At 36.5% G+C, this 14,240-nt stretch overlaps 1 protein-coding gene and 1 pseudogene across 5 annotated transcripts in view; one reads left to right on the top strand and one right to left on the bottom strand.

The window, feature by feature from the left end:
• Nucleotides 1-14,240, bottom strand: part of CLCN3 (chloride voltage-gated channel 3) — a 97,875-nt gene that overhangs the window by 38,834 nt on the left and 44,801 nt on the right. For all 5 annotated transcript variants that reach the window (XM_047091048.1, XM_047091050.1, XM_047091052.1 and 2 more), the window contains one exon: nt 1,757-1,914. In XM_047091048.1, coding sequence (XP_046947004.1) covers nt 1,757-1,914 — 158 coding nt within the window. The remainder of the gene's footprint in view (nt 1-1,756; nt 1,915-14,240) is intronic.
• On the top strand, nt 5,953-6,438 carry LOC124520275 (39S ribosomal protein L30, mitochondrial-like; annotated as a pseudogene).

Genomic DNA, 14,240 nt, shown 5'->3' with positions numbered 1-14,240 from the left:
GCAGAGAGAGAGGGAGACACAGAATGAGAAGCAGGCTCCAGGCTATGACCTGTCAGCACAGAGCCTGATGCAGGGCTCGAACCCATGAATCGTGACATCACGACCTGAGCCAAAGTCTGAGGCTCAACTGATTGAGCCACCCCGGCACCCCGCCCCTAAAAAAAAATCTTTTTAAGTGTATTTATTTAATTAATCTCTATACCTAACATGGGGCTCAAACTCATGACTCCGAGATCAAGAGTCACATGTTCTTCTGATAGAGCCAGTCAGGTGCCCCTATTTATTTGATTTTTGATGTTACAAATGGAATAGTTTACTTCTTTTTTTTTTAATGTTTATTTATTTTTTAGAAAGGGAGAAAGAAGGAGACAGAGTGTGAGTAGGGAAGGAGCAGAGAGTGAGGGAGACAGAATCCAAAGCACGCTCCAGGCTCTGAGCTGTCAGCACAGAGCCTGATGTGGGACTTGAACCCATGAACTGTGAGATCATGACCTGAGCGGAAGTCAGATGCTTAACCAACTGAGCCACCCAGGCACCCTTGGAATAGTTTTTTCTAAAGAAATTTTAGCCAAACTCTTTACCCAAGAAATATACACTTGCTATAAAAACCATTGGAAATATTATTGCAATATAATATTTTTTTGATTAGTATTCATCACAATACTTAATATGTCCTTTACAGGACTCAATTTGAGAATCTCAGAATTTGAAACCGAGAAAGGGGATAAAAGAAAATAGCAAAATCCCATGAAATTATCTCCCAATATGTTTCTTCTTTTGCAATAATAAGAATTATATAACAATTTTCCTCTTTATTTATTTATTTATTTATTTATTTATTTATTTATTTATTTATTTTTATGTTTATTTACTTTTGAGAGAGACAGAGACAGACAGTGAGTGTGTTGGGGCAGAGAGAGAGGGAGGCATAGAATCTGAAGCAGGCTACAGGCTCCGAGCTGTCAGCACAGAGCCTGACACAGGGCTCGAACTCACGAGCCGTGAGATCATGACCTGAGCCAAAGTCAGATGCTCAACCAACTGAGCCGCCCAGGCGCCCCAACAAGTTTCCTCTTTTGCTGTAACTGCTGTGCTACCCAAAATGAAAAATTATGCTTACTTCTATACCTTGATCTTCCTCCCCAACTCACATGCTGTATTTTCCCAGTCCTTGCTTTTTTTTTTTTTTTGTCTTTTTGTCTTATTTATTTATTTTTTTTGTCTTATAAATACTTAACACTTCCTTGATTTTAAGCTACCTCAAATCCTTTCTGGATTGATCCCAGAAGTAAATTAAAAAAAAAAAAAAAAAAAAAAAAAAAATATATATATATATATATATATATATATATATATATATATACACACAGAGGGGCACCTGTGTGGCTCAGTCAGTTAAGCATCCAACTTAGCTCAGGTCATGATCTCACAGTTGGTGGGTTTGAGCCCCATGTCGGGCTCTGTGCTGACAGCTTCTCAGAGCCTGGAGCCTGATTCAGATTCTGTGTCTCCCTCTCTCTCTGCCCCTCCCTCACTCATGCTCTGTCTCTCTCTCCCTCTGTCAAAAATAACCATTAAAAAAATGTTTTTAATTACATATATAGAGAAAAAATATATAATACTTATAAAATGTAAAAATTTAACGAAATGTACTTTAATGCATAATATATATTTTGGCAGCTTGAGATCACTGGCAAAAATGTATTATTAAATGATGTAGTTATGCACTATATTAACACTTACTGAAAACACTTACCCGTCTATGCCTTTCTCTGTCTTTACATTTCTCTCGCACCCAATCAATAGTATGAAAATCATCATATGTACCAACACCTGGAATTGGTTCATCCAAAAGATCCAACAAGTGTGTAGAACTGTTAATGCTGCCTCCATTTGTCATTGTATAATGAGTTCCTACAAAGCAAAAAAGAAAAATGAATATGCTTTATGAGAGACAATGATGAACTACATAAGCTTCTTAGAAATTCATTAGTAATTCATAAAGAAATAGGATCACTTGAAAGGCAATAAAACGGAAAAAGGAAAACATCCAAAAAAGTTATCCAAAACTTAGAGATAAGGCAAAAAGACCGTAGCAGGTCTCTTTAAACCCATACTAGAGTATCAAAATAAGCCTGAGGAAAAGGACTTTATTTTCTATTGATTAGGGCATAGACTCTGTAAAGTTGAATAATGACTTAAAGAAGACTGATAAATTGAAAACGTCTGCTTTCATCTGGCAAAAAACATAATTGAATTTCATCTAGTAGAAAAGATAATACTTAGAGTTGTAGTGTTGGGGTATTTTGTTTTTTCCCTGTAAGAAAATTTCATTCACTGATATTTTGTCTCACATATCCTCCTCTAAGTCATCTGTCACCAAGCTAGTTTCCTCATTAGTATTAAATAAATCTTTGACATGTGCTCACTATACATTTATAAATGTAAGAGACTTAAAGGTACCAGGAAAGACAGTGAACGACAATTCACAAAAAAAAAAAAAAAAGAAATACAGATGGCTCTTAAATTTAAAAAGTTCAATCCAACCCAAAAAAGAGAAATGCAAATCAAACCTACAATATCATTTTCCTCTATCAGATTGGTAAAGATAAAGAAGCTGGCTAATGCACTGAGTTGCAAAGTTATGGGGAAAGAGGGCTTGCCAGAAAATTATTAAAGTATAAACTAGTATAACCCCTCTGGAAAGGCAAAGCTACCGAGATTTAAAATACACAGACACTCTCAAACCCAGCTTATCCACTTCCAAGAATTTTTCTTGCAGTTACACTTGCATAAATCCATAAGTTATGCACAGTGTGGTAAAACATCTTACTGTGTGCTCTAGAAGGAAAACAAACAAAAATTAATGCACAAGTGCTCATAATCTAAAAGGAGGGTCAGCAAAAGAGCCAGAGAGTGAATACTTTAGGCTTTGGAGGCCATATAGTCACAGCAATGCAACTCTGCCATCGTAGCACAAAAGAAATCACAGACAATATAGAATAAATGGGTATGGTTGTGTTTCAATAATACTTTATTTATGAAACAGGTGAAGAGCAGCATTTGGCTCAACCCTTAATCTAAAGTCTCTACACTACAAACAAAAGTCAACTGAAGACATTTATTAAGAATTTTCAGGGGCGCCTGGGTGGCTCAGTCGGTTAAGCATCCGACTTTGGCTCAGGTCATGATCTTGTGGTTTGTGAGTTTGAGCCCCACATCGGGCTCTGTGCTGACAGCTCAGAGCCTGGAGCCTCCTTGGGATTCTGTGTCTCCTCCCCTCTCTGCCCCTCCCATGCTCATGCTCTCTCTCTCTGTCTCTCAATAATAAATAAACACTAAAAAAAAAAGTTAAAAAAAAAATTTTCTACTTGGGGCACCTATCTGGCTCAGTCGGTAGATCTTGATCTTGGGATTGTAAATGAGAGCCCCACGTTAGGTGTAGAGATTACTTAAAAATGAAATCTAGGGGCGCCTGGGTGGCTCAGTCGGTTGAGCATCCGACTTCGGCTCAGGTCATGATCTCACGGTTCGTGAGTTCGAGCCCCGCGTCAGGCTCTGTGCTGGCAGCTCGGAGCCTGGAGCCTGTTTCGGATTCTGTGTCTCCCTCTCTCTCTCTGACCCTCCCCCGTTCATGCTCTCTCTGTCTCAAAAATAAATAAACGTCAAAAAAAATTTTTTAAATTAAAAAAAAATGAAATCTAAAAAAAAAATTAAAAAGAATCTTCTCCTTAATGGCACTCTTCTAGATAGAAGATACAAAGATAATAAAAATATTGTCCCTGACTTCAATGTAATACTGAATATTGAACTAATAAACTTAATGTCTATTTACTTCTACCAAGTAGAAGAGGGTTCTCTCTTACCTCCCTATTTAATATATTTGAATATTTGCCTTGGAATGTGTAAAACTTCTAAAAAAATAATAGTATATTGATTTCAGTGTTTTGGCAGAAGTACTCCAGGAATAAATAATTTATCATTCTTGGCTAAGGGTTTAAAAACCCAATCTCTGCAAGAGCCCATGTTGATTTACATAAAACAACCTTATACTTTTGTACACTAGCTCTTTCTTCTCTCTACCCTGATTTTACTCGCAGTTTCCACTTGGTAAAAGCTGGCTGAAAGGCCACAAATTTTCTTAAGGAAATAACTACTGGAGAATATAATGAATATTTATAATGCCTTGACTAATTTGAGAATCTCTGACTCTGCTTTCCATATAATATTATAACTGGTTATTTAAAAAGATGGTTTTGGAGGGACATGTCAAAAGACTCTGTGGCCTTCTGATATGACAACATCATTTCCAGCCAAAGGAAAAATATTAAGCCCAATTTGAGGGAAATCCTACAAAATAGTGGGTTACATTCTTTAAAAATGTCAGTCATGAAAGAAAGAATGACTAAGGAACTGTTCCAGATTAAAGGAGACTCAAAAGACATGACACCTGAACAGAACACATGCTGCTGGATTAGAATGTAGACCAAGAAAAATGCTGTGTTTTGTTTTTTTGTTGTTTTTTTTTTAGAGAGTGAGCGAGTGCAAGCTGAGGAAAGGGGCAAAGAGAGAGAGAGAGAGAGAGAATCTTGGCTCAGTGCACAGCCCAACACGGGGCTCAATCCCACAATACTGGGATTATGACCTATGCCACAATCAAGAGCTGGATGCTCTTGATGGCAACTGACTGAGCTACGCAGGTGCCCCTCTTTTTACTATTTTTCAACATCTCTGAAATGAAAAGAAAATGTTTTTTCTTAATTCTACTATGTAATATTTTGCAAACTTCCAACTCCCCCACCCCATGTTGCCCTTATATGCATAGAGTTCCAGAACATGGACTGCTGATCTTATTATTCTTCTATTCAAAAACTAAAAGGCAAAATTTCTGTATCACTTAACATACATCCACACAATACATCACCAGCCGCAAGATAAGAATTGTCAAGCTGTTTGTACCACAAAGATGATAAGCAAATGAAGCATGTAGTACTCTAATAGACATAAGCCAGGAAGTAGAAAAGCAGACACCCGTTTTTATGAGGTAGCAAAAGGTACAGCTACACAATTAAAAAGATTTACATTAACTCTCTGGGTCTTGTCTTTAATGATTTTCAAACAGTCAATCTGCAGAAACTACTCTGACATCTAATTTACAAAACTATGCAGCAATTCAAAATATCTGAAAACCAGAAATAAAACTTTAAACCACGGGACCTTGTGAACCAAAGTTTTGTGCTTTGGGGTTTTTAGGTAGTGTCCCTTAGAATTGAGGCTGCTACAGAACACGTTAGCATGAGAATTAGCCAGAGCAGTTTGTGTGCCCAACAGGCTGTTTGTAGGTCAGTCTGTCCCTTCACCTCTATTTGCTTCTACATAACAGAGCAATGGTGTTTGGAAAAAAGCAGATTATAGGCAGAAGTACCGATTGGTATTTTGGTTTTGGGGGAGCCCACAGAAACAGAGTCACTGTTTCCCCTCTGAATTATTTCTAAAAAAAGTCTGGGTCATTCTTGTGACTCCTGCTATCAAATTGGCTTAGATGGTAACAAAGATAGATTTTGGTATGAAAGTAAAATAAAAACTTTTGGCTCAGACAGCAATGACTAGAATATTTCTTTGGCTCTGGTCAAGTTAATTAAATGGAATCCCCAGGAAAAGAAAGGCAGACATTTCAATCTGGCTTTAATTTCTCTCCTTTTGTCCTCTTACTCATTACACAGGGCTATTACCGAAAATTGAAAGACATCACACTGAATGTGAAATCAGCATTTTTTTTTTTTTAATTTAGAGTTTGTAATTGTGGAGTGTTGCACTCGGTGGTCTGTCCTCTGCTCTGCTTCCCTTCGTTTTTTAACTACAGAGGTGGGTCGTCTCCATTTCCAAGACACATTTGCCCCACAGATCTGTCCCCTATTTCTCATATCTCTGAGGAGAGCAGTCATCACACTCATGGCAGGGATTTTGAGCTCAATAGTTCAGAGGCCCTCAGACAAACTATAAACTGTGACGAAGGGTGTGGAGTCTCTCAATTGTACAGACTGGATTTGTCACACATGTACCAAGTCAAGAAGTCCAGATAAAGTGTTTCAGCCTTCACCTTCAGATAATGAAAAATATGGCGGGAATCTATAGCACCCTCATAAGCTGCATATTGTTACCAGACTAAAAAGTAGAAAAAGATGTCCATATTGGGAAAAAGATATACTACAGATGCTTGGGTTAGAAAAAGCACATATTCCTCAAGTTCATAACACTAGCCCTTCAGGTAATGCAAAACTGAAAGTGGTTAAACATTTGATAAGAATCAAGTCCCTGAGGTTGCCACAAGGACTTCCAGCAGAGGAGGACACATATGACACATGCCTCAAGAACAATGGGGAATTAGTAATGTGGTGGCATCTAAACCCTATAGATCAGGAAGCAGTCAAGTCCTAATGCCAGAGCAATTTCATTTTTAAAAACATAAATCATTTTTACTCAAAGAAAGTGTAAGGGGCGCCTGGGTGGCTCCATTGGTTAGGGTCTGACTTATGGTTTGTCATGATCTCATGGTTTGTGAGTTTGAGCCCTACATCGGGTTCTGTGCTGACAGCTCAGAGCCTGGAACCTGCTTCAGATTCTGTTTCTCCCTCTCTCGCTTTGTCCCTTCCCTGCTCACACTCTATCTCTCTCAAAAAAAAAAAAAAAAAACCATTAAAAAAATTATTTTTAAAGATAGTGTGAAAGTGTTTTCATTAAAATATATTTTAAATACTAAAAAAAGGTTTATAATTGCAAAAGGATTACTAAATAAAATCCAAGAAAAGTTAAATAAGAGTTTAAAGAAGAGTTAATGCCTATCCTTCTCAAACTATTCTGAAACACAGAAAAGAAAGGAAAGCTTTCAGTGTTTCCATTCTGTTAGGCCTGCATTATCCTGGTATCAAAGCCAGGCAAAAACACTACAAAGCAAGAAAATTACAGACCAACATCCCTGGTGAACATAGATGCATAAAATCAACAAAATATTACCACACCAAACATATATTAAAAGCATGACACACCATGATTAAGTAGACCTTACTCCAGGGATGCAAAGATGGTTCAATATCCACAAATCAAAGTAATGTACCACATTAACAAAACTGATAAAAATCATATGATCATCTCAACAAATGCAGAAAAAGCATTTCACAAAATTCAACATTCGTTTATGATAAAAACTCTCAACAAAGTGGGTACAGAGGGAACACACTACAATCTAATAAAGACTAGATAGGACAAAACCAAAGCTAACATCATACTCAATGATGAAAAGCTGAAAGCTTTTCCACTAAGATCAAGAACAAGCTTTGTACGATAATTTGAAATCTGGGATTTCAAACCTCTAGCTTTGTTGTTCTTTCTCAAGATTGCTTTGGCTATTTATTAGTGGTCTTTTGTGGTTCCATACTAATTTCAGGGTTATTTGTCCTACTTCTGTGAAAAATACTATTGTTATTTTGATAGGGATTGCATTGGATCTGTAAATTGCTTTGGGTAGTATAGACATTTTGACAATATTAAGTCTTCCATGAACACATGAATCCATGAGCACTGCATATCTTTCCATGTATTTGAGTTTCTTCAATTTCTTTCTTTAGTGTCTTATAGTTTTCAGAATACAGGTCTTTTACCTCCTTGGTTAAATTTATTCCTGGGGTTTTTTGTTTTTAAGATGTATTTGTGAATGGGATTGTTTTCTCTTTTTTTAAGTTTGTTTATTTATTTATTTATAATTTATTTGGGGAGAGAAAGCATGAGTGAGGGAGGGGCAGGGGGAGGGAGACAGAGAGAGAGAGAGAGAGAGAGAGAGAGAGAGAGAGAGAATGAATGAATGAATGAATCTCAAGCAGGCTCTGCATTGTCAGCATGGAGCCCAATGTGGGGCTCAAACTCATAAATGTGAGATCATGACCTGAGCCGAAATTGTATGCTTAACCAACTGCACCACTAGGGGGGCCCCAAGTTTGTTTATTTTGAGAGAGAGAGTGCACATGCCTGTTTTAACCAGGTGGGGGGGGGAGGGAGAGGTGGGGGGGAGGGAGGGAGGGAGGGAGAGGGAGAGAAAGAATGAATCCCAGCAGGTTCCATGCTGTCATCACAGAGCCCAATATGATGGGGCTTGAACTTACAAACCGTGAGAGCACGACCTGAGCCAAAATCAAGAGTCGGACACTTAACTTACTGAGCCACCCAGACGCTCCTAAATATTCCTAACACAGCATTTCTTTTTATACAGTTCATTGCAACCTAGATTTGTTTATAAAGTTTAACTTACATATATTAAAATGAGACAAATACAAATAAATTATGTATGCTAATAAAATTTTTATAAGCAACAGCTTATGTGACCCAGCTTTACCTCTCAATTTCATCTTACACATGAATGAAGCATATATCTTGTGCAAATTAAAGTACATACTTACATGAATATAATGTGTGTGTGTGTGTATAAATTACATCTCTCCCTTTCCTAAAATAATACTTACAGGGTTGGCTAATTAGGAAATTACTATATGGCTTTCCTAAAGCTGATATCTCAAAAGGAATCTATAAGACAAAGAGATTTATGGGATGAAATAAAGGTGGTCAGGCCACATTACCCTGATAATGCCTTTCTTTGAACTCAGTAAAAGCTCTTCTTAGAGTTGCATTTTATTAACACAAAATGACATCATTTACCCTGGACTTCCCATTTCTCAAAGCATATACTGCTTGCATTTACTTGCCTGTGAAGACTGTAGTAGGGGTGCACCAGAATACCTTTTGAAAACACTAATCAAGGTTCCTTACCCAACACTATTTCCTTGTCGTCTCCACATATTTTTCTTCTACCAACTCAGCGAGACATTTGGAAAAGAATGAAAAAGAAAAGAAATACACAACAGGGAAAGAAATACACAGGAAAAGAAATACACAACAGGGCTTAGAAAACAAGAGTCACTACTGTGGCTTCTCAGTTTCAAATTTAGGCTTTTAAAATCCAGAGAAAAGGAAAAAATTTTAAAGTATCTTTGAGTTATGATAGGTTTCTGGGTTTCTAAAGGCTTAGAGTTTCTGCAATAAGACATGGACTGAGAAAAGAATAGATGAAGAACCAATCCTACATGACGACAGAGGTTTGCTGGGGAAGCAAGGAGAGGAAGTCGAGTAAACAAGAGTTGTAATAGTTAAACTGGCCACTTTCTTAACCTTTTAACATTTTCCTATAAAGAAAAAATATAGATGACATCATACTAGCCACACTTAGTTATAAGCTCTTTATTACTTACCATACTTACCAAAAACTATCTCATATCATTAAATGCATATCATTTTTAATATACTTCAAATTACTATACTTGTGACATAGTGTAATTTAAACCTCCAGGTTAGTTTGCATTACAAACAGAACATACAGTAAACATGTGAGCCTAATCAGTCATCCTCTTTCCCAATTAATTTTTAAATTTTTAACTTTTTTCTTGTTCTTAACATTTTTCCCTAGCTGCATGCCCAGATATTCAAATCAATGACCAGCTGTGTCTCCAAACTTAAAATAACCACATTAACCAGTAGCTGTCCTCAGATTACGATTATTATTTGTATAATGGTCCCTTATTGACCTGGAAACCCCTTTCCTTTCTTTCTGTAACAGAACCCAATTATTTTTAGGAAACTTCTATTCCTCATTGCATGCAGTCTTGGTGACAGCATCAGTCAAGGTGTCTTCCCCTCCCTAGATCTAAGTTAGACTAATCAACTCTATCTCCTGGAAATGTAAATCTTGAGCAGAGTGCTACAAAAACATTGGGAGTCTATTAATTTCAATGACTTAACTTCAGAAGGATACAGGATAGTTCCCGCTACTTGTATTGTAACAAAGTATAATCTGAAAGTGGTAGCTCCCAAATTTAAGAAAAAAATTGAAAAACTTTTCTGGAGGTCTGGCTACCAGATACCAATGATTACCCTTCTACTACATAATGGCTGAAAAACAACAGCAAAAAGACTGGAGAAAAGACTGCCTGCTTTTCAGAGTGACCCAGTAGAGAAATTCCATGACCTTTATGCACTGTGACTTTAATGCACTTGTAGATCAGAAAGACCTACAGTCATAGTCCAGCTCCGTCACCTATTAGCTACATAACCCTGCACAACTTGCTTACTAACCTCTTAGAGGTGGGTTTTTTCACCCACTTTTAGGGTATTATGTGTAAACTGGAGATAAATCATGTAAAATATCTAAGAATATATCTGACAAACAAAAAAATCAATAAACATGAGCTATTGTTTCTGCTCAAATATTCTGGCATTTAAAACTTCATCATGCTGCATTATATTACTCATTTGTATTACTCATGTGGCAATATTCTTAACCCAAAGATTGACAAAATGACAAAGAAGGGGGGAAAATGTCTTACAAACTTCAACAATAAGCTCTTCTACAATTATACATTGGGCAAAAATCCTGTAGATTTAATAGGTAACTTAATTCACCATGCCCAGCTGGTATGGACACAGAAACAAATTTCTAAAATCAATCTATGGTCAATAACCAATCTTTCCATGAAATGGGCATTTTGTTATTCAAATATCACCAACAATATTTCATGGGTCAACACTAAACTCCTCAGTAAACAGGAAAGATTCTCCAATCAATAAACTGTTAACTGGGTTGCAGTTTTCTTGCAAAAATAACTTTATTGATAAGAGAAGTTCCTTGTCTTGTTTATTTTTTCAAAATCCATACATCCCTCTGTATATACCCCATTAGCAGTCCCTCTCCAATCTTTTCTACCCCTAAGCCCCTAGCAACCACTAATATACTTTCTGTCTACATGGATTTGCCTATTTGGCATTTCATATAAATGGAATCGTACAATATGTAGTCTTTTGTACTTGGGTTCTTTCATTTAGCATAATGTTTTCAAGGTTCATCCATGTTGCAGCATGTATCTGTACTTCATTACTTATTATTAGTATTGCATCGTATGGCTATACCTCATTTTATTTATCCATTAATCCACTGATGGACCTTTAGATTGTTTCTTCCTTTTGGTTATTATGAAACATGCTTCTATGAACAGTTATATAAAAAAAATTCATACATACCTATGTAAACAAAAATTCATTTACTAATATCTGAAATCTAAGTAAAAAAGTTACTATAGTCTTTTTTCAATAAATGATGCTAGGACAACTGGCTATCCACATACAAAAGAATAATAAAGCTGGACCTGTTCCCTCACACCACATATAAAAATTAACTCAAAACAGATCATAGGCCTAAATCTAAGAGCTAAAACTATAAAACTCTTAAAAGAAAACATAGAAGTAAATGCTTGTAACCCTGGGTTAGGCAATCAGTGGCTTTGCAAATAAAACACCCAAGCCCAAGTGACAGAAGAAGTAACAGATAAACTACACTACATCAGAATTAAAAAAAATCCTTCCCACCTAGAAGCAAGACGCTGTTATATATCTGGTATCTAACAACAACAAAGCAATATTTACATTGTTCTTGGCACATTGGACATTGTTCTTGGCACTTTACACATATTAGCTCATTTAATCCTCACAACAACCCCATGAAATAGGTAATACTCCATTTCATAAATTAAAAAAACAAAACAGAAAGTTAAAGGATATACCTAAGGTCAAACACATACTAAGTAGTTAACAGGGATTCAAATTTAAGCAGTTTGATTCCAAAGGCATTTCTTACCACTATGTAACACTGCCTAAAAATAGTTGTATGGTTAGTTTGACTGCATATGTATAAGATAATGTGGACACACTTCTGAGGAGGTTAAGGACTCTTAGGTAGTGCCTTCTCCCAAAACACTTATGCACGTTGCACTTTGCTTTCAGACAATACAATCCTACCCTTCATCATTTTTATCCCTCTTTGTCTCTGGATACTGACAACTTGTCCTGTATTACTTAAAATGCTGAAATGAAAAACTGTTGCAATAGCAATCATGGGCACTTCTCTGCTACCACCACTCATGTCCCTATGCTTTAGCAGGGGTCTACAACAATAACACATCCCATTCTCATTGTCAGGTTGCTCCAGATTCATTTTAAGGCCTTAGGAAGCCTACCTTTACCCCAGGGAGAGCTAACTGCCTCTCCCGGTACATACTTAGAAACTGGTCTTCAAACTCTTTTGACTGTGGCCCACAGCAAGAAACATCTCTCACTGACATAGTGAGAAGTGTTCCCAAGTAAAACCAAAGTTTAGTATACTTACTTTGTGGAAAACAAATACAATCATACTTTACTTTCTATTTTCCTTTTCTTTTACTGGTCACAACGCAGTTGATTTCATGGCCACATATTAAAATATGCAATTTGACGAACACTGAACTAAAATACAGACGTTAATAAAATTACACCTGAAACTGAGCTTAATAGTAAATTTCAGTCACACATGGTCAGCAGCCTAAGTCTCTTCTCAAAGGGGAATAGCCAAATAATAGTTTTGGATGAAAAAGTAGGCATATATTTATTTACTAAGACTATCATTATCTCTAGAGTCAATCTCAAAGATGTGGGAGCTGTCATCCCTGGCATTTATAGTCATAATGCAGACTACTGTCCTATCATACAAACAAAACATACACACTTTTTATTAATTATGAAAGAAGGCAGCAGAAATCCAAAATTCTACATATTCTGACTATCCAGTTTCTTCTGTATATTAAGTACAGGAAGTCTAGTCCTCATTGTGCTTTTTTTTTCCTTCCCTCTGTGACCCTACTGATAAGAAATGGTCATCCTGGTGAGGGAGGGGAAAGTAAATGTAAGTTGATAGTGGAAGTTCCAGAATGTTAGCAGACTCCCACATGAAAGATTAAAAAGGTAATGGCAAGCACAGTACTAAGTTCTTAGTAGTTGGTCAATTAAATGCCTGCTAGATAAATGAATAAAGTATATGCTCTTGATATTTGTTCTGCCATTCACAGTCATATTTATTTGTGATCTATTTAAACTACAAAGATTTGGTAATTAAAACCAAATTCTAGGGGTGCCTGGGTGACTCAGTCGGTTAGGCGTCCAACTTCGGCTCAGGTCATGATCTCGCGGTCAGTGAGTTCGAGCCCGTGTCGGGCTCTGTGCTGACAGCTCAGAGCCTGGAGCCTATTTCGGATTCTGTGTCTCCCTCTCTCTCTCTGATCCTCCCCCGTTCATGCTCTGTCTCTCTCTGTCTCAAAAATAAATAAACATTAAAAAAAAATTTAAAAAAAAATTCTAAAGCTGAACAGAGTAAGCAGCAATGCTGAATCCATTACCCAATTCACTGTTTTCTCCTCTGTTCCATTGCCATCCCAAAGTAAAAAGTCACATCCTTACGTAGAGATGATAAAGTGGATATTAAGACAAATGTATAATTGGAAACAAATTCCATGTTCATTTATTATCTATGAATGTAAGATAATTTGTACATTACATAAATAAAAAGATTTATGAAATCTGCTTTCTTAAATGGCAAGACGAGTAAACAGAAAATTAATCTTTTTTATTTAATTAAGGTTGTAATGGACTACAAAAACTTACAAATTAAACATGTTTATTAAAAAAATTGTTTTTAATATAACTTAAACCACCAGTCTCCTGTGGCTCTGTGTAGGCACAAAGCAGAGACCTCAATGCCAGGAAAATAGCCAAAATTATAAACCTAATCTATGTGGCAGGAGATCTGCTCACATTTTGAAATCTTGACACACAAAGCATTTCTGACTTAATGACAAGCCATGAGATATTAAAGTGTCAGTTATTTTTAGAAAATAGAGCTAAAGATAGTAATATGAACCAGATTTTATTGAAGGTTTTAAATTCAGATACTGTAAGCAAAATAAATTTAAAGATTAGGCTTTGTTTTGGGGCACCTGGGTGGCTCAGTTGGTTAAGCGTCTGACTTTTGATTTTGGCTTAGGTCATGATCTCCTGGTTCGGGGAGTTCTAGAGTTTGAGCCTCGGAAAGTGCTTGGCATTCTCTCTCCCCTTCTCTCTCTGCCCCTCCCCCTCTCCCCTGCTCGGGTGCTCACTCTCAAAATAAATAAATAGACTTTAAAAGAAAAAAAAAGATAGGCTTTGTTTTTATACTGTTGTTTTAGAATACAAAGAGTTTCTGACATCAAATAAAGAATATTTGTTCTTTTAATTTACACTTATTGGATGAATTAATTTGTAGGAAGAGATTTAATTTTCTAGTTGGCTAAAAGAAGTAA

Source organism: Lynx rufus, unplaced genomic scaffold, assembly GCF_022079265.1.
Source record: "Lynx rufus isolate CCGP_SWC_20201006 ecotype Redwood Valley unplaced genomic scaffold, mLynRuf1.p SCAF_3, whole genome shotgun sequence".
NCBI lineage: Eukaryota > Metazoa > Chordata > Mammalia > Carnivora > Felidae > Lynx > Lynx rufus.
Note: the sequence above shows the minus strand (reverse complement) of the source record. Positions and strands in the feature narration are given on the sequence as shown.